The sequence below is a fragment of the Sminthopsis crassicaudata genome, chromosome 4, assembly GCF_048593235.1.
Source record: "Sminthopsis crassicaudata isolate SCR6 chromosome 4, ASM4859323v1, whole genome shotgun sequence".
Taxonomy (NCBI): Eukaryota; Metazoa; Chordata; class Mammalia; order Dasyuromorphia; family Dasyuridae; genus Sminthopsis; species Sminthopsis crassicaudata.
Window position 1 is genome coordinate 432,471,437 of NC_133620.1, and position 21,328 is coordinate 432,492,764.

Sequence of the window (21,328 nt, forward strand, 5' to 3'; positions counted from 1 at the left end):
ACCCGCTGGTCCACTTAACTTTCTACACATGAACCCAAACTCATCTTTGAGAGCTCCATGGGACAGGTGAAAAAAGGCACTATTGTGAGAATAATATCTGTGACATCTCTTTTTAGAGGCCAGAAATCTACAGAGTGTCTATAAAGATAGGTCCAGAACTAGGGGCCACTCAGTGGCCAAGGAAGAGGTCCCCTTGGCCCAGAAAGGCCCTGGTGCCTTTATGCCTGACGTGCATTCCCTCTTCATTCACTTCTTGGAATTCCTTGTTTCCTTCAAGCACCCCCTTCTCCATGGAGCTTTCTCCGTGGGTGACTTTCTTATATTCCTTTGTGCATGTGGTACTCTCAGTACAAATGCTATTGTGAGGGCGTGTTTATGACTAAGACCCAAGCTCAAAGAAGTGGCGTGTTTGGCCAGGGACCCACCAACCAGGAACTTCCTTTATCCCCATTTGGCTTCAGTCAGCTTCATTTAGGCAAGGGATGCAAAGTTCCCCTAATGGTAATCCCCTTAGCAAACTTCACCAATTCAAGTAGGCAGGCTAGCAAACTTTCCCAATTGAGCCCTTGTGCTCAATAAAAGGGTCCCCCCCCCAGAATAGACCATTCATTGATTTGGTGCCCCAAGGTCCTTGTTCCATCCAGTTCCTGAGAATCTGCCAAGCTGTAACAATCATCCATAAGGGCAGACACCCGGAGATCTGCCACTGGAGTGGTTTGTCATGTCCTTCTCCAATTCATTTTACAAATGAGAAACTGGGGCACACAGGGTAAACTGAATTGCGCAGAGTCACACAACTGGTAAATGTCTGAGGCTGCATTTGAACTCAGGAAGATGAGTCTCCCTGACTCACTGCACCACCTCACTGCCATTGCATGGTAGATTTTTTTTCTAGTTTGGCTGATTTTTTTCCTCTTGTTTATTTTTAATTTTTATTTTGTTTTAAAGGATGGCCTTATGAGAGTACGAGTTACAGAAGGAAATCTAGGCAACATCAGAATAAAAGAAATCAATTAAAAATCTATATGAAAAATGCTCATGGATTGACAAATATTTTTAGCCAAATGAATAGCTTATCTTTAAGCATATGTGATAAAAGCCAAAAGTCATAGTTGTATTTGAAGATTAAACTATAGATAGAAGGTGTAGGAAAGACAGTTGATGAGTAAATTTAGGAGGACAAAAAAATTTAGAAAAAGAAATCGAAATACCCTAGACTTACAGGGCAAGATGTCTTTGTATCTGTTTTTCTTGATATTTTCTGGCCTCTCAGCCACAGTTGTAGGATATGTTTTATCCATCTTATACTTGGTAGATTGCCTTTTTCAGCTTCTGTAATAAAAATAATAAAGAAAAAATAATTTGAAAGAAAGGGGATATGACAATGCTGAGAGTCCCTTTTCCACTCGATTGTTTGCCTATTATTCTAGATAGCCCCAAAGCACTTCTGTGTGAAAAGAAATGTCAGGTCTTAAAGAATGGAAACATTACACTTGGTATCCCTGAGCCACAAACACCTGCAAGTCAGAGGGAAGCTGTGGTGAATGTTTTAAAGGGCAGGTATTGTCAGAAAATAAAGTTTCTGCTTGAACCAAAGTATCATTGGTGTGGGGAGGGAAGAGAGAGAGAAAGAGAGACAAAGACAGAAATCGAGACAGAGGGAGAGAGGGGGAAGTGAGGAGAGACAGGGGGAGGGAGAGAGAGAGACAGAGAGAGAGAGAGAGAGAGAGAGAGAGAGAGAGAGAGAGAGAGAGAGAGACAGAGACAGAGACAGAGACAGAGACAGAGAGAGACAGAGAGAGAGAGAGAGAGAGAGAGAGAGAGAGAGAGAGAGAGAGAGAGAGAGAGAGAATCAGAGATAGAGAGACAGAGAGAGATTGAAAGAAAAACAGAGAGAGGAGGGAGAGAAGAGAAAAGAGACAGAAGGAAAGAGAGGGAGAGAAACAGAGCAAAGAGAGAGGACTACTATTTTTATTGCAGAAATCACCTTTTTTAAGCTAGAAAATAAAATACAAGCTAAATACAGCCTCCCTGGGTGTCCTGCCAAAAAGTGCTATAAAGTACAATGTGAATCCCTTAAACTCATTGGCAATTTTCTATTTTGACCTTGTATATCTACTACTTAGGGCAGCCCTTACCACATGGGCTAAAATATCTTTTCCTAGGGCCCTAAGCCATGTGGACTGGACTTGTTTTTCCTTAAAAGGGACTTAAACTATCCTCTTAACTGAATTGGTCCAGAAGATTAAGGTTCCATTTACCAAACTTCTTAGTCACCTAAGGGTATAAAGAGACTGGCTCTTGAATAGTCAGGGCTTATTATGTTTGTCAGATGTCCCATTGCCTGAAAGTCATCACACTCTGCCGACCAGACTCTTTTCTGAATGGAGTTGAGTGGGGCTGAGTCTCCCTCTATTAATGCTGCATCATTGCTGAATATTCTGTCCATGTTATGGCTAAATAAATGTCCTCTTGTCAATATTAGATGGTCTATGATAATCTTAATCCATTCCATTCTTGAACTTTAGGGGCACCAGAGAGGCAGGGTCTTCAATAAATACCTTTTACATAGCAGGGGCTTAATAAATGCAATTGGGGTTAAGTGGCTTACCCAGTCACACAGCTCTGAGATCACATTTGGGCTCAGGTCCTCCTGACTTCAGGTCTAATGCTCTACTGTACCACCTAGCTGCCCCCTTTCTCCTGATTTTGTATATTTCCCAAAGTTTCATTTTTAACCTTCCACTCTTTTCTCTATAGAAAGAAGGTAGGTAATACAGTAGGCAGAAGAATGAGCCCAAAGTCAGGAAGCCTGGAGTACAAATACAGCCTCAGACACTCACTAGCTTTGGGATCCTAGACAAGTCACTTATCCTCTGCCTGCCTTAGTTTCCTCAGCCGTCAGAGGGGACAGTAATAGCACTCCCTCACAAGGGCATGGTAAAGATCAGACGAGATGTTTGTAAAGTGTTTAGCACAGAACCTGGTCTATAGCAGGTACTTTAAAATTGCTTATTCTTTTCCTTCTATAAATTCTTTCCTTTAGAAATTCCATTTACTCTCTAGCTGTTATCTCTACACAGATGTGTGTACCAAATGTGTGTACCTTTAGTCCTGACCTGTCTTCCAAGCTTTTACCCTGTATGTCCAAATGGCAGTTACACGTTCTCCCTTTGATAAATGGGCATTCCCTCAACCTCAACACACTGAAATCATCTTCCTATTTTCTCATGTAGGCTCACTCTCAAGTTCCCTATTTCAGTCCGTTGAACTAGTCTTTCAGCCATCAAGGTCTTTGCCATGGCCCTTTCTTTCAGTTTTCACGTCCATTCTCCTAGCCCAGACAATAGGGCAGAGCATTTTCCCACCATATATTTCATCCTAAAATCACAGAATTGATCCCTGGAAGGGACTTTAGTGGCTGTCTAGTCCAATCCATACCAGAAAAGGAATTCTTGCTAGAACTTGCTGACTAGTAGGCATCCAAACTCTGTTGGAAGTCCTTTAATGAGGGAGAATCCTCCATTCCCTCAAAGTAGCCTATTCTATGTTGGGGGTATTCTAATGGGGACAGCTAGGTGGGCCAGTGGATAGAATGCCAGATTTGGAGTCAGGAAGTCTCATCTTTCTGAGTTCAAATCTGACCTTAGATACTTACTATCTATATGACCTCGGCAAGTCTTCACCCTTGCTTTAGTTCCCTCATTTGTAAAATGAGATGGAGAATGAAATGGCCAACCCCTTCAGTATCTTTACCAAGAAATCCTCGAGTGGGGTCATGAAGAGTTGGACGTGACTGAAACACACCTGGACAGATGGTACAAGCCTGATGCCGTAAGGTCCAGCCTAAATTTGTCCGTGCAATTTCCAACCATTGTTCCTGGTTCTTTGAGGTAGCACATACAGATAGGCACAGAACTCTGAGTTAGCAAGATCTGGATTGAATTCCTTCTTCACATGAGCTGGGTGATCCTGGACAAGTCACTTAATCTCACTCAGCCTCAATTTCCCCATTTGCAAAATGAGATTGACGTAATGGGCTACAAAGCTCATTACAGCTCTAAATCCATGATTCTCCGGGTACCTCTAAGGCCAAACAGAATAAATATTGTCCTTCTTCCACTTAAATAAGTCACATAGTCTGCCCCCTTTGTTTTCCAAATGAAAGTGAATGTGTTTAGTGACTGGCTCTGTTAATTGCAGTGGCCAATGCAAAGCCATAATTTAAAATCAAATCCTCTGACTCCAAATCCAGGCATCACATACAAACATTAGTATAGCCAAAGACACAAACTCTTCAAAAGGACTTTCAGAATCTTAGGTTTGCATTTTTTTTTTTGTTTGTTTGTTTGTTTCCTGAAGGATATCAGATCTAGAGAGCAGAGAAAGGGAAATGTTTCAGGGGCTTGTGTTACAAAGGATTCAAGGAAATGATCATTTATTAAGCACTTAATATATGCCAGGCCCTGTGCTAAGCACTTTATAGCTATTATACAACAATCCTGGGAAATAGATGTTATAATTATATTAGCTGAGGGAACAAAGTTAATGACATGTCCAGTGTGATATGGCTCACAAGTGTCTGAGGTCAGAGTTAAGCTCAACTCTTCTTAATTCTCAGCCCAGTGCTCTGTCCACTGTTTTTAAAATCTTCAAACACTGTAGCTCTTTGTCTTTGAACTTCCTTCTTATGCCCCAGAAGCTCTGGCTTTTAACAGCTTAGATTATATAGATTATATAGAATATATAGCAGGATATATTTGAGGGAGAGTATATGTGTATATATATATATATATACATATATATGTATGCTTCATGTATATGGGTGTGGATATACATATATATATATATATATATATATATATATATATATATATATATATATATATATATATATATATATATATCGTAAGTCAGATTTAGAGTTTCTTCACTGTTTTTTTTTACTAAGATTATTATAATAAAAATCCAGCCATTCTGGGAAGGAAGAAATTCATCCCAATATGGGGAAGGTAGCCAAAGAGGTTAATCTGAAAGAAGCTAACAAAATAGGTCTTATTTGATTCCCCTAGATTAGTACAATAGCCACCAACTGTTTTTCCTACTCCTAGGCTAGATCCTTTTGATGCCATATTAATCCCTCAAAACTCTATTTCCATTGTCTTGCATGTATTTTTGATTTGAGGAAAGCAGATTTCAAAGAAAGGAGAGATAAGATAATAAAATGGCTAATATTGGACTTAAAGTAGGAAGAGCTGAGCTCACATGCAGCCTCAGAATCTGTGTAATTTTGGGTAATGTAAGTCACTTAATTTTTCAGACTTAAGTTACCTTATCTGTGAAATGAGAATAATAATAGCATCAATCCCACAAGACTGTTATGAGGATATAAAGTGCTTTTCAAATCCTAAAGGGCTATACTATATATATATATATATATATATATATATATATATATATATATATATATATATATATATATATATATATATATATATAATATACATATATATGTTTTATATATATATTCATAGCATCACTGTTATGGAAGCAAAGTACTAACAAAAAATTATTGTTGATTAGGGAATACTAAAATGAATGGTAGTTTAAAAAAAAAAGCCAATAGAATTTCATTGCATCCTAAGAAATTAGTAATAGGAATTCAGAAAAACATGGAAAGACAAATGAATGGTTGTAATGAAATAGGCAGAACCAGGAAAACAACACAAAATGACTATAATGAAATAGTCGGGGAAAAAAACTGAACACTGAGGAATGATAATGATCAAAAGTGCTCCTGAAGAAGAGGTAAGAAAGTGAATCTCCCTCCTTCCACCAGAGAAGTGGAATCCTAGGGGCTTTTGCATCTGTTACCCAATGTGCTCCATGCATGGCTAAAAACCAACATGGCTTCAACAAGAGCAGGTCATTTTTGACTAACCTCATTTGCCTTCTGATAGGGTAACTAGCCTGGCAGATCAGGAGAATGTGGTTGACCTAGTATACTTAGATTTCAGCAAAACAATATCTTTTGTGGTCTACTTGCAGATAACATGGAGAGATACGGGCTAGATGATAGCATAGTTAAGGAGATTCAGTACGGGTTTACTGACTGGACTTTAATTAGTTGTTAATGGTTTGCTGTCAACTTGAAAAGTCAATCAGTCAGTCAATAAGCATTTATTAAGTGTCTACTATGTGCCAAGCACTGTGCCAAAACTATATAAGACTATAAATTACAGAGAACATGCTGACCTTCCTTGGGAGATGGAGTTCCCTATAATAAAATATAGACATATAACTAGGTTCTATTTAGAGTGAATAATGAATCTCATGAAGGCAAATATTTCAATTCACACTATTCAAAGTCCTAATTATGTAAACTGTGATAGCTGATTCCAGCCCAGGGGAAATATATGGATATAATGTGATTACTTCATGAGCTTCATCATATGCCCTAATTAGGTACTAGCCAGGTCCCTACTTTTGGTCCCATCCTCTGGCTCCAGATCCACTGCTCTGTCTACATTATGCCAGTGTGATAAGTTCATAATAGAGGTATAAAATGAAATGCCATGAGGATAAATCTGAGGGAGAAATTTCTTCCAAGGAAATCAAGAACTAGAAGAGAAGATGCTGCCTGGTAAAAAGGTCGGGTAATACAACACATATAAGCTGTGGTTGGAGAGCATTTTAGACATCTAGTATTTAAAATCTTTTACAACATGGCCTTATCCTACCTTTTTAGCATTAGTATTATTCCCCTCCACACACTCTGTACATTATTTGAATTTATCCATGTGTTTTCACTGGAATGGAAACAGTTATCACAATTTACATAATTATGACTTTGAATAGTATGAACAGAAATACTTGTCACCACTTCATGGGATTGATGCATCATTCACTCTAAATGGGACCTACTTATACTTCCCTATGTTCATGATGTCTCCATTGAAAGAATATAAACTCCTTGAGGGAAGAAATTGTTTTAATTTTGTTTTTGTATCCCCAGGACCTAATACCTGGCTTATAATAAATATTTAATAAGTCTTTCTGATTGGTTGGTTAATTATCAAAGGAAAGAACATGAATAAATGTCAAGAAGTACTAAAAATGAGCTACATATTTAGGGAAACAGCAAGTGGTTCGGGTTGAAGGGATGGTGAAGGAGTTAGTAAAAGACAAACCTAGAAAGATAGACTGAACCAGATCATAGAAGATGATAAATATCAGTCTGAGGAGTTTAGATTTGATTCCGTAAATTGTTAGTAGTCATTGAAGCTATTCAAGAAGCTGAGAGATTCTTGTACACTAAAAAGATTACTATGGCAGCCATGTGAAGGAGGAATTGGAAAGATTCTGTGAGTGGAGAAACTAATTAAGTGGCTATTACGGCAGACTGGGTAAGAGGTTATGAGTGCCTGAATTGGAGCGGTAGCTTTGAGAATGGAGAGGAAGGAATAAATGTAAGAGATATTGAAGAGGTAAAACCAAAAGGATTTCTCCACTGATTGAAGAAGCAAGAGGATGATTCAGATAACTCGAAAGTTTCAACCTTATATGACTAAGAACATGACAATTCCATTGAACAGAAATAAGAAAGTTTGGAGAAGAAGCAGGATTTGGTGGAGAGTGAGTTCAGTTTTGAGTATTTTGATCTTGAGATAGGAATAGAAAATCCTAGTGGAGGTTATACGGAGGGTGGTGAGGGTAATGCAGATTTGGAGAAGATTTGGATTTGGGTGCATTAAGATAGCAATGGGAACCATAGGGATGGAAGATTCCTGAAGACAAGATTTACAGAGAAAGCAGATGGTTGAGAATGGGGGCCTTGGGGAATACCACATTTGGGGAGCAGGAGAAGAAAGAGAAGCACAAAGGACACAGAGGAAGCAGTGCAATTAAGGGAGCACAATTTCTCAGTAGCCAAAGGAAGAGGGAGTGTCGAGAAGGAGGGGGTGGTTAACCATGTTGAAGGCTGAAGGAAAATTTAAAAGTCTGAGGTCTGAAAAAAGGCCATTTGGTAGAGAGGACAGTGTTGAGAACGGAAACCAGACTGTACAGTGGGGAGAAGAAAGCAGATGGAGAGTACATAAAAACAATGAGTGCAGATCACCGTTTCTAAATTAGGCAGGAAAGGGAAGGAGAGTTAGAACCAAAGAGAGAGCCAACAACAAGGGAACTCTTCTTTAGGACCTAGACATTCTAAATGTGCTTGTAAGCTATGGAAAAGGAGCAGGGAGGGAGGGAGAGATAGAAGATGCAAGAGAGAAGGGCTGATTGCTGAAACAAGGTCCTGAGAGAGCTGAAGGAGGCTAAGATCCCAGGCACAGGTATCTTGGATGAGGAAACTTGTCATATTCTCTGAGAATGGAGGGAAAGAAAAAAAAAAAAAGAGATGACCAAAGATATAATGAAAATGTGAAGCGATAAGGATGGAAATTGAAGAAATAAGACTCTGGGCAGCTAAGTAATACAATGAATATTGTTTTGGACCTGGAGTCAGGAAGATGAGTTCAAATCCTGCCTAAGATCTTAATTATCTTATCTGTATGACTTTCATTTGCAAAATTGGGATAATAAGATCTATCTCCCATTCTTATGAGAAGCAAACAAGATAACATATATAGGTATTCCCTAAGTCTTAAAGTACTCTATGTGTTACTTATTTTTATTATTGTTATTAAAGAAGAAGTGTCATCATTCACTGAGATTGGGAAGATACAAATGGAGTTGGGAGTTTGAAGAGCAAAATGTTCATTACAGTGGCTAAGGGTTTTATCGTAAGTTGATAAAAGACTTCAAAAAAAGGTATTACCACACAGCAAGTGAGGGCCCAGATGAGATTAAGTGCCATGAATTTATAGAGCATTTTTAGTAGTGCCCAGAAACAGAGATATTGAAAGTAGATGATTAGAGTTACCCAGATTGGAAATTGCTGGGTGAAAATAATTATATGCCAAAGAGACTAGAACTGGTGGTGAATGCCCTATTGAAGTAAAAAACCATTGGTGGGGTTCAGACTGGTTAGGGAGGCAAATTGGAACAGAATGGATATAATGCAGTAATGGAATAGGGTAGTCAGAGGGGTAAGGGTCAGAATTAGGAAAAATAATTTCAGTGGGAAGGAGAGGGTGGGTGAAGGACAGCCTATTGTGGTTAGAGTGTAGAGGTTCACTTCAAAGCTATGGAAATGTGGAAATTCCACAGAGTGAATATTGAGATATAGCTACTCTTAGAGCAGTCACTACAGGTGAAGAAGGTCACTGCATTTTTTCGTTTTCAGAAAAAAAATTTCTATATTACGTAATCTAGAATCTCATTTTAAGAACCAATTATTTGTAAGTTGTTCTGGTGCTGCCTATTTCTTTGCTATAACTGAGTCAAGGTATTAACACTAAAAGGTGGAGCAAGTGTGAATTTTGTCACAGTTTGCTGAACATTTGCATACTGAAGTGGAAAGACTTCTAGATGAGTTATAAGTAACAAATAATATAGGGGAAAGTTCAGTGGACTTGAATTCTGGAAACTTGGGTCCTAGTCCTGTTTACGAGTTATGGAAATTTTGCTGAACTATCACTTAATAGGATTTAGAATGGCATCAATGGTACCCCAACCCCTTCATTGTACATGGAACAGCATTTCCACTTGCTACTCTAAGACTCTTCCTGATACTTTTACAAACAAGAAAATTTAATTTCCAGAAAAGTTAAATTATTTGCCGAAGTTCATTCAGCTAAATATTAGGAAAGCTAAGATCCAAATTCAGGTCTTACAATCCAGAGTTTTTCTGGGTCCAAAGTTGTTTCCCTTACATCACATTTCTCCCCAAATATGATTTTGTATCACATCTTTTAATCAATCCAAGTCTCAAATATCCTAACTATAAAGAGCCATACAAGTGATAAGGAGGTGCCTTTACCACCCAAAATGATGCTGAAGGCAAAGAAGGAAGTGATTTCTTCCACCCTCCCTGCTAAAGATTGAAATCAAGAAAAAGACCTTGAAAGTGGAGAGGCCAGTGTCAAAAGGTGGACGCAGCCACAAAGGGAAGAAAATACAAAAGCCATCCACCCCCACCTCTTAGATACCCCAGACAGTCAGGCTTCTGAAAGTTTCCATTACATCTGTAAAGAAAAAAGCAAATATAAGGGGGTGTTATCATTTTAAGAGAGCCCTGCTAGAATTAAAGATCCAGCCAAGGCTCTTCTGGCTTAGCACCTGACTGTTCAATCTCAACATTAGCTGCCCAGTCCCCGGCAGGTGTCCCCTTCTCCCTTCCTCCCTCCTCCTCCATGCCCTTCTGGTTCCCCTTTTTATTTTGTCTTTTCTTATTATAATGTAAGCACCTCAAGAACAGTGAATACTTTGCTTTCTTATTTTTATATTGCCAACATTTAGCACAATACCTGGCCCATAGTATGAGCTTAATAAATATTCTTTCTAGCTATTTTCTTTCTATCTATCTTTTCAGGACTGAATACCAGTGCTAAATGTTTCTGGCTTTAGGTTGGACTAAATATTGTTAGAGCTACCTAGAAGCCTTTCACAAGCACAAGAATATATCAGCTCAGCCTGGTTCAAGACCCCTCTACTAAGGTAACTATACTACCCAGTCATTTAGTGAGCCCCACAATACCTTAAGTTGAAATAGATGACATTTACTTTCTTGGCTTTTAAACATGGTGGGGAACAGAAATGGATCTAACTAGGCTAACATAGCCTAGAAAGTGATTACTCAGAACTCTGTTACAGCTTCAGCCTCAGCTCTCATGTAAACTCCAAGCTTATATTTCCAACTGCCTAGAACGCATTTCCATTTAAATGTCTTCATCTCAATTTTGATACATCTACAATTAAACTTATCTTCTTGCCAAAACTCCCATTCCCAAATTTACTACTGATTTAAATGGCCATGTTTCCATTTCCCCCTCTATCCTAAACCCTACTTAAAAATTTGGAATCAGTTTTGGACTTTCCTTCCTCCTAAGTGCTCTTTCTCCTGTTGCATCAATTATTAATCCTTAAAAACTTGTCTTGTCTCCTTTGTCCGCATTTCCTTTGCTATCACTCTAGTACTGGTCCTTTTCACTTATCACTTGTTTTGTGATCCTTTTCACTGATCCTCCTACCTCTAATCACTCCCCTTCTCAAAACATGTCACATTGACCACTATTAGATTGATTTCTAAAGCCTCTCTTGCATCAAACCATTCCTCTAATTAAAAAAAAAAAAAGCCTAAGGTGAAATGAAAGGATATCCCTTGCTTATTATTAGTTAGAGCAAAAATAGTAAATACTTTCAAAATAATTTACAAGTTTATTGAAATATTAATCAAAATACTAATAAGCTACTTCATAGACAATAGATAATATGATGCCAAAATACATATGGAAAAGTAGAAAAAGAATTGTCATATTATATATAAAAATGTACAATAAAACAATAATTACTTTTACTTCTGTCTGGTACTAGAGAAACAAAAAATAGATGAATGAAATTTGCTAGAATCTCAAAACTGAAACCTATATATGGAAGAGATTGGTATTTGATAAATTCCTATCTAAAAAACACAGAAGAATATTACTGGAAATGAGCAAAAACTGTTGGAAGATTGTTTAATAATGAGTTTAATCCATATCTCACATCATACAAGTCATTAAATTCTCTCTAGATAAGTTGTATAATTTTTTTAAAAAACAATTTTAAAACTTGAAAAAGGAATGACCAGTTGCCTCAGTTATAGAGATGTCAGTCAACAAGCATTTATTATAAGTACTAAGGATACAAGTAAAGTAAAAAACACCATCTTGCACTCAAGGACTTTAGATTCTAGACAGTGTAACAGCTAGGTGTATACCAAGTATAAACAGACTAGGTGGGATGTAATCATTCAAAAGAGTTCAGTTTAACAAGCCACACAAATTTGGTGAATAGCATTGAAGAATGTTTATACTAACAATGCCTGTAATTGGATACCTAGTCATTAGGACTGACTGATTGACCAATATGTCTTCGATAGACCCTGGTCTGAGAATTGAATAGAAGAAAAATGGCTTGCTTTGTCTTTGGGGAATTGTGTCCTCCTTTAAGGGACTCCAAATTTCTCCTTGAAACAAAGGGCCACCTTTTGAACATGATTATATTTCTAGTGCTGCTAAGTGGCTGTATGTCTGTGAGTCATGGAATACCATAACCTCCAAAGAATTAGTCATAGGTTACTGAAAGAGCAATAGAAATATGCATGGTGAGTGTGGAAAAGCTGCCATAGGCTACCATTGAAGAACAGCCCAGAATCAACCATTTTAAGAGTGCTTTAAATAGATAAATGACCAGAAATGGAAGCAAGATGGTCATGAAGCAAAAAGGAAGTTGACTTCTTAGATGGTGTGCATGTTCCCTTTTTACCCATGCAAAGTTCATACCATTTTGGGGAGACCCCTGTGATAAACTCATGGCTGTATGTGAATAAATCACACAATATGTAAAAGCTTGGATGGGTCAAAGTACCTAGGAGAGAAAACTCACATTGATAAAATCAAATATTCATGGAAGTATCAAATATACTTATGGTTAGGTGTAGTAAATGAAATCATTACAAATTAATCTTACAGATTTACTACCATAATAATCAAAATTTAGACTATAAGTTAATTTGTAGACAATTAGATAACATATCAAAACACATATGCAAAAGTAGAAAAGTATTTGTCTTACGATTTCAAAATTTATCATAAAGTCAGGCTGTTATCTGGGAACTAGATAAATCCGACAACTGATCTTTAATCATCATCTGTCCTACATGTTGGCCATAGAAAAATGGGCAAAACACAAGAATTGACTGCTTCTGAAAGGAAATCTAATTAACATCCATTTGGGAAGATCTTTGCCTTCCCCTATAATCAGAAAAATATGAATCACGACAATTTTAACATCTACTAAATGTTTTTAAGTGGCAGAAAAAGTAATGAAAATTAATATCAGCAAGGCTGCAAGGAAATAGTCATTGTGTAGGACTTTCCACTAGTGCTAACTTTTCAGAAAATAATCTGATAGCAAAACAAAAGTTACAAAATTATACCTTTTATCCCAAGGACCCAGTTGTGAGGCTTTTATCTTAAATATATCATGAAAAGAAAAGAAAAAAGACTTAGTTACACAAAAATATTTATAGCCTCTTTATTTGTAGCAGTAAGAACCTGGAAACAATCTAGATGTCTGATGCTTGGAGAATGAATAAACCATGATACAGTAATGGACTGGCATATTATAGTTTAAACATAGAAACGATAATTTATGAAGAAGACAGACAAATATGGACTAACATGAAATGATAAAAACAATAACCACCACAATCAAAATCAATGAATTCAGAACAGCATCTGCATTCAATAAAATTACACTTTTAAAAGAAATCTTCTCCAAATGGATATGATAGACATAGCCCAAATATCTCCTGTGCATTTGTTTGTAACATATTTTAAGTTCTCAGATTACATTTTTAAGTGCATTCTTTATGATATAAACCAAAGAGGTTACTTTGGGTCAGTTTTGTTTAACAGTTTTTTGTTTTGTTTTGTTGGTTTTTTTTTTTTTTTTTTTGTTAAAAGGGAGAGTACAATATTGTAAAAAATGGTTTAAAAAGACATTGGTTTAAAATAAAATAAATGGTATAGTCTAACATGTTTCAGACTTATGAAAGTCCTTATTTAGTGTGATTATTTGATGTTTTTCACTGATGGTTATTATGTTGTTCTGCTACTTTTTATTTTATTTTAACTTATTTTTAAAACTTTTCTTCAGACAGATCAGTCAATTTATTAAATGCCTACTACATGCCAAGTACTGTGTGATTTCATTGGCATAGGTAATCCCAGTAAGGAAACTCCGTTGATCGATGGAGGTCCCATAGCTCTGAAATTTATAATTTGAGGGTTACCTGGAAAGTGCCAGAGGTTATGTGATTTGGGCACTCTTACGGAGCAAATGTGTATCAGAGGTGGACTTTGACCTCAAATCTTCCATTTTCAAGACCAGTTTTCTATCTTATCCCACTCTTCCTTCCCCTTCCACCATTTTATAGTCAAGATAATGATAGCAAACTCACATTCTACTATTGTACTTTAGAATTTACACATGCTTTCCTCACAGTAATTCTGTGAGATAGACAATACTGAAGTGTATTACAACCACCTCCTGCCAATTGCTGAGATAATTATTTTTTTTTAATTTAATTTTTATTTTATGTAAACATGGGGGCAGCTAGGTGGCACAGTGGATAGAGCACCAGCCTTGAATTCAGGAGGACCAGAGTTCAAATCTCAGACACTTAACACTTCCTAGCTGTGTGACCCTGGGCAAGTCACTTAATTAACCCCAGCCTCAGGGGGAAAAAAAAAAAAAAAAAAAAAATATATATATATATATATATATATATATATATATATATATATATATATATATATGTAAACATGTAAACTTTTAACATTTTTTTAAAATTTGAGCTTCAAATTCTGCCTTCCATCAACTCCCTATTTCTTTGAGAAGGAAAGCAATTTGGTATAGATTATACATGTGCAATTATATACCATTTTCCATATTAGCCATGTAGTTTTGATGTTTTAAAAATAATGCCCCCTTCTACCCACCAGATGAAGTCCAAATTTAGTCTAATATTCAGCCATAATCTCTATTTCCATGAACAAACCTGCTCCAATCAGAACAGTCTTATTGTTCTGTTCAGGAATTATGCACAGACCTATTTGGAAACCTATTATAATACTGTTTCTTTCAGTATAATGGCCATCCACTTTTTCAATTTCTATCCTACCTTTCTCCTCATGAAAATTTCCTGGAAGACTTCATCCCATGTTGATGTCTTTTCTTTAACACCTATTATATTTATTGTCTATATTGCACAATTACCACTAAATTATATGCTGCTTTATTTCCTAATTAGGCACATCATTAAACACTGCAAGGCAGTCTATATTGTTCTCTGGTTATTTTACCATATATATGTAGAGAGGTACGGTAGCATTGTAGAAAGATTAATAGATCTGGAACCCAACTCTGTTATTTATACTTGAATGACCTTGCCATTCTCCCTCTCAGTCTAAGCTTTCTATTTTGTAAAATGAGGATGGTCTCCCTTCAGATGTTAGTCATATTGTCCTGTCTTAATAAGATTGCTTGCCGGCAAGTATTAAGCTTTTGCTTTTGTATTCTGCATTCCATTCCTTCCCCCTGTCCAGAACTTAGTATAGTTCTGGTCCATATTGATTGAACCTATTTCAAAGGTGGAGTGGAAAGGTGAGGGAATGATGGCCAGGGAGAATTAAGCAAATAATGTGCTGTTATGGGATGGGATGATGGGATGTTGCACTGGGTACCTGATTTTCTTGGTTCTCCCTAGCTATCATTCTCTCATCTTTCACAATTGCTATCTAGGCTCAAAGTCCTGTGGCGTTTATAAAGGTATGAGAGAGAAAATTTCTGGGTAACTTAATAATTTTATTAATTATGTTGCAATTGTAACAAAAGGATAGTCATTTAGTCCTCTCTTTCTTAGACCAAAGACAATCATGGCCACTAGTTCACAGCTTATATTCCCATTGGAAGAAAAGTGTTCCCAATGATAGCAATCGACTCTGATTATTTAATAACTAATGAGAGAATGAATATTACAACAGTTTAAATGAACTTTGATTATGTTTTTCAGTTCTAAATTCTCCCCAACTTTGGCCAATCTAGTCAAAGAATTTATCCCCATCCAAACCTGACTAGAGCATAATGGCTTCCCATCTGGGTGGGGTCCAGATAGAGGTTAGCTCAATCTTCAGAATCTCAAAATGAAGAAAAAAGTAAAAGGGGGAAATCTGAATTTTCCTGAATCATTGGTTATTAATTATCATTTCTCTCAGTCCTATTCTGTAGCTCTGTCAATGATGCACAAATTGGGGAATATGAAGTAATATCCAAGGATACCTAATGGTAAAGAATGGTAGAGAAGGGGAGAAAAGTCAAGTATTATTCTCAAAAAAAAAAAAAAAAAGAATAAAACTAGATTGTAGGGAAATGACAGAGTAAATTGGTAAATTTGAAGCTCTCCAGATTTCTGCCCACAAATAGAACAAATTTGTGGGCTCAGGTTGAATATAGATTAGTGAAAAATCAAGAAGATTTAGGGCAGAACAGGGATCCTCCTGGTACTACCTGAGAAGATCTGAGAAAAAATCCTGAACTGGGGATTAACCTGTGTGAAGTGCAAACATCTCTAGGTTATCTCCCCACAGAAACACCAAGTAGGGAACCCTGGAGCTTGGCTTGAACTTCATCAGGAGCCACAGAGACTTTTACCTCCTGGACTGTTTGTGGAATTGGGGTCTGAGTCTGGGAAGACTGAAGGAACCTCAGCTGATTGGGAATGCCAGGCCCAGCTGTGCTGCCCGTCATGGTCCTGGGAAAGAAGGAGCACCCAGTGAGTGCAGAGGCAGCGGGGCAGGGACCTGGCTGTGGGCACTTGCTGGAGGGTGGAGCTCTTGGCTTGGGGTTCCTGGTCAGAGGGGAGAGCTGAAGGGAAGCTAGAGACCCCATCTCTCCCCACTATTAGAGGTGCTTGCCCAAATACCTCTTATTTTAAAAAATCAATGGGCAAAGAAGAAAGAATCCCACCACAGAAACTTACTATGGGAACAGAGAAGACAGGGTTCATCTTCAGAGGAGGACACTGAAGTAAAAAGAGCTTCTACCCCAAAGAGTATCGTGAAATGGCTCCCTGCCCAGAGAGAATTTATAGAACTCAAAAAAGAATTTAGAAATCAAATGATATTGAGGAAAAAATCCAAGAAAAACAAGGGGAGAAGTTGGGGGAAATAAAAAAGGAGGAAAAAGAATAAAGTAAAAGAGGTATGCAGCAGAGAATAAAAGAACAATTTATAAGTAAAGAAAAGATGGACACTCATGAATATAATTTCTACTATTAATATATATATATATACATATATATGTATATATATATATATACTTTCTTGGACTGGTAATTCATTGTTATAAATTTTGAATCCTCCCTGATGTTCTTCTGCTGGGCACATGACAATATTATCTTTTGTTTTCTTTTAATCCGCTTTGTATTCCTTTTCTATTTTTCTTTTTTTCTTATTTTGTTTTTTAATAAAATAAATCAAGGAACAGAAAGAAAGAAAGAAAGAAAGAAAGAAAGAAAGAAAGAAAGAAAGAAAGAAAGAAAGAAAGAAAGAAAGAAAGAAAGAAAGAAAGAAAGAAAGAAAGAAAGAAAAGAAAGAAAAGAAAAGAAAAGAATAAAACTATTCTAAATCTAAATCATTGTTACTCAGAGTAGGGCCCTTGAACTGTATGCAACTATTTATATGCAACCTTTGAGACTTTAATACTAGAATTGTAGACTCTGCCGGAGCTATTAATGTGGATCTTTTGGTTAATGATTAGAGGAAATATGATGACAAAGTCATAGTACTAATTAAGTATGGACAAGAAAAACATAGAACGATCAATTGTTTATTCAATTCAGCAAGTATTTTTAAGTGTATACACAAAAATAGCCCTTGTATTTAAGACAAGGTGGGGTATGAAAGGGAAGATATCTATTCTTGCTATTTCTCTATTGATCCTCTCCCTGTAATATAAAAAGGCAAATCAAGGAATTGAATGAAAAGGATCAAAAAGTTATTTCCTTAGGGGAATTATTGATGCTGGCAAGCATGCAGAAGGGAAGACAATGGCAAATATTATAATGCAAGATAGAATGTGATCAGAACTGTAAGAAAGCCAAAGTATTTCTAGAATTAAGAGAAGTACTCTATCTCCTCTCCTACCCCATTTTTCTTCCTTTCTTTTTATCTCTTCTCTCTTTCTTTTTATTTCTATCTATATTTCTTGTCCTCTTTGTCCCTTTCTCTGGATCTGTTCTTTTGTTTCTTTCTATATATTTTTCTTTGACCCATGACTAGAAGGAAAGCTGATTATGTTTGCCAAGTTCCTGTTCTATCAATTTAGTATTCAGCTCTGAAAATGTTAAGAAAACCTCACTGGCCAAATGTGCTGGTTGTCACCGAGTTTCTCAAGTAGTAGAGAAGACAGTAAAGATGGTCCTGGACATCAGGACCTTTGATGATGGAATCTCACTCACTAGAATATAAAAGCTCTGAGCCAAGTTTCCATGCTAGTGTCAACACTTAGCCTAGAACAGAAATGACACAGTTGAATCCTGTTATCTCTTTGCTTTGAATAAAGGTGAGAAAACTACTGCGGGTTCTTAAAGGGAGAAATCTCAAGTCTTAGCATAAGCATAGGACTGGCTGCTTGTCCCAAACTTTCTATTATATAATAACTTCTGAAAGATACCATATGGGACATATGCTACATGTCCCTTATTCTTTTCTGGCATCTCTCCAACCGTATCCCTACACTTGTAAGGATATTTGTATTTCTTTTTTGTATTGTATAATATGTGTAATATTTGTATTGTATTTCTCCATCAACTCTCTCTCCTGCAAAATAAAAAGGCAAGTCAAAGAATCAAGAGTGGAAAGGACCAAAAGGCTTTTATTACCTTAGGAGAATTATTGATGGTGGTAGACAAGAGCAAGTGAGAAAGGTAGTCCCTAGGACACTTTGTCCATTAATACTCAGGTGCAAAAGTCTGAAAGTCATTGACTGTATCTGATCAGAAATTCAGAAATGGCTACAGGTGGTGTATGTGGTATGGGTGTGGAGGGGTGTTTGGGGTCTAGAGGATATGGTTAATAAAAAACAATCCTACCACCAGCTCAAGAATTTCTAGGGAGAACCCTAACTGCTATTGTCATTCAAGTCATCAACAAGCAGTTATCAGGTGCTTACTGTGCTAAGTATTGAAGTTAAAAAGAAAGGCCTATGAAACAAGCCCTGAACTGTACAACCACCAAATCAGCCTCCCTCGGAAGAATAAATACCACAGAGATCCCTGTGGAAAGGGCTTCACTTCTTAGGAATGACCCACTTTTCCTTGGCACCTCGATGCTCTTCTCCATCTCCATCCCCGCCACCTTCAGGTGGTACAGCTCAGGAGAAAGCCGGCTGCTCTGTTTTTCCACTGGAGGAGATGAGTCAGTGAACAGCGGGGTTCCACTTAATCACCACCCAAAAACAAGGCCTTAAAACCAGGGGGTGGCACTGCTTCTAGGCTCAGTTTTTCCTTCATGTCAGGGGGTTGATTCCTTTTAGGAGACATGGGGTGAGAAAGCACATGTCTAAGAGACACATGTTCCCGAACTTCCCCATTGCTCCTTCCTCCAACAGCCCCATTGCAAAGGGACCCATGGAGTTAGATCATTTCTCTTTGTACTACCACAGTCCCTACAAGTCTTATTGAGCTTGTAGGATGGAGTCTGGATCTCACAGACTGGGGAACTAAGCCTAAAGGGTTTGGGCTTTCTTTCCATCGGAGACATCCACCTTAGGACCATTCTAAAGCAAAGCACTGATTCTCATCCTCATCCTGGCACATGCAAAGCATGAAAGGAGAAGATATTAAAACAGCATTCACAGTTCTCATGGATGAGTTGCTTTACAACTCCCGATTAACAGAACTGACTCAGTCCTGATATCCATCCTCAATCTTTTCTCCAATATCCCAAACCCCAAGCAAAAGAAATCCAAGATGTTGATCTTTTAGGATGGCACAAATGAATTTTTAATTATGTTAGAATAAAACGTTGCTACGGTAATTTTCCGACTTCCACTAGTCTTTTATAGTAAGGAGCTGGCCAAGTCATCAGTGTTGCTACTTAGAGGAATTAGTTCTGGCCCCTTCATATCAACCACTTCTGAGACTCTAAAATATAAGCTCCAATTTAGTTGTCCAGAGAATTCTGCCTATCCAAGTCACGTTATTATTTACAAGACTGTAATGGTTTATTTCCTCTGTTTAACCCACAGAAACAGCAAACAAAATTTGAGAAGCAAGAATCTGGGAGGGAATATATAAAGAAGATACAAACAGCCCAAAGGAACTAAATGTTTAATTTGCTCTTTCTCGAGAGCTCACCTTCCTTTAATGTCTGGACCCCACAGTTAGAGGAGATGATCACTCTCTGATTCCTCTAAGAATCACTTAGAGCCACTTTGGGACTGACCAGAGACCCCACGCACACCGAGATGTCGACATCACACTCACCAGAAACTCACTAGCACACGCCTCCCGGATAAATTTCTTGCTTTTGGTCTCATCCAGGTACTTTTGTAGGATTTCTCTTTGGTCCATGGTGCAAAGCAGGCGCTCCCCAGGCTGTCAGGGGGCTAGGAAAGGGCATGTCAGATGGGTGTCATGGTCGAGACGCCCCAGAGGAACCACTGCCAGAGCAGCCCTGCTAAACACTGTGGTTTACTGACTTCATCACAAGCCCCAGAGGAAATTAGTACGTAACAGCTTCTGTGGTCACACAACAAAGCCATCCCCTCCCAGCCAGGCCCTAGCACCTCCCTTTCCAACAAGGGAACCTGGTTCTATGATTAGAGTTTTTAACAAACAGGAGACTAACCAGAACACAATATGTGGTCTGCCTTACCCCTGCTCCAGAAGCCTTTACCACATCACCCTTTAAGCCAAGTACGCCAGTTACCTTGGTGCTTCCTATTTCCCAGAGAGAAGCTTGAATTGCACCTCGCAAACATGGGTCCTGAGCCTTCCCCTCATTGCTCCAAATCTGGAAAGCTCTTAAGAAACCTTTTGTTTTCTCATGCCCTGGGATGAACTCTGAAAAAGTTCATTTAGGCCCAAGAATATAACTAGACCCCATTTGAGTTGACCAAAGACTAGCCAGCAAGGACAGCCCTACCACATGCTCCCTACCACTAGTGACAGGTATAAAATGCCCCTGTGTCCTGCAGACCTGAGGGGGCCTTTTTTAAAATTCAAAGTTCTTACTTTAAATCTTTCTTACTTTGATCTGAAGCACTGATATCCTGATCTCTCCTGTTTTAAGAAACTTTTGTCTAAGCATGTTTTCTACCTCCTCCATATTGAAGAAATGATGCCATGTTCAAAGGAAGACTTGTTGAGCTCCTATCCAATGGCCTTTTCTGGTTTACTGGAGGGTCCTGATCACAGAAATAGAGAGTGATGGTCCTGTCCAGCCCCCATGTGCTGGGTGGTTGACATCGCCACCTGGAACACCCACCAATAAAAAAGAAAAAACACAAACAAGCATTTTTCTTAATTCAGTTCATTTAGCAAGTATTTATTAAGTGCCTGCTGTATGTAGACCCCTGATGGGATTGGGGTATGAAACCAGAGGCAACTCCATTT

General features: G+C 37.8%; 1 protein-coding gene across 1 annotated transcript in view; it reads right to left on the reverse strand.

Annotated features, from left to right (window-relative positions):
* The window catches only part of PTPN22 (protein tyrosine phosphatase non-receptor type 22), a 65,109-nt gene extending 44,693 nt beyond the window's left edge, over window positions 1–20,416 (reverse strand). The window contains exons 1-2 of the mRNA XM_074263103.1: window positions 20,198–20,416; window positions 1,223–1,332 (exon numbers count right to left, since the gene is read on the reverse strand). Coding sequence (XP_074119204.1) covers window positions 1,223–1,301 — 79 coding nt within the window. The 5' untranslated portion in view covers window positions 1,302–1,332; window positions 20,198–20,416. The remainder of the gene's footprint in view (window positions 1–1,222; window positions 1,333–20,197) is intronic.
* Between the last annotated feature and the right edge of the window lie 912 nt (window positions 20,417–21,328).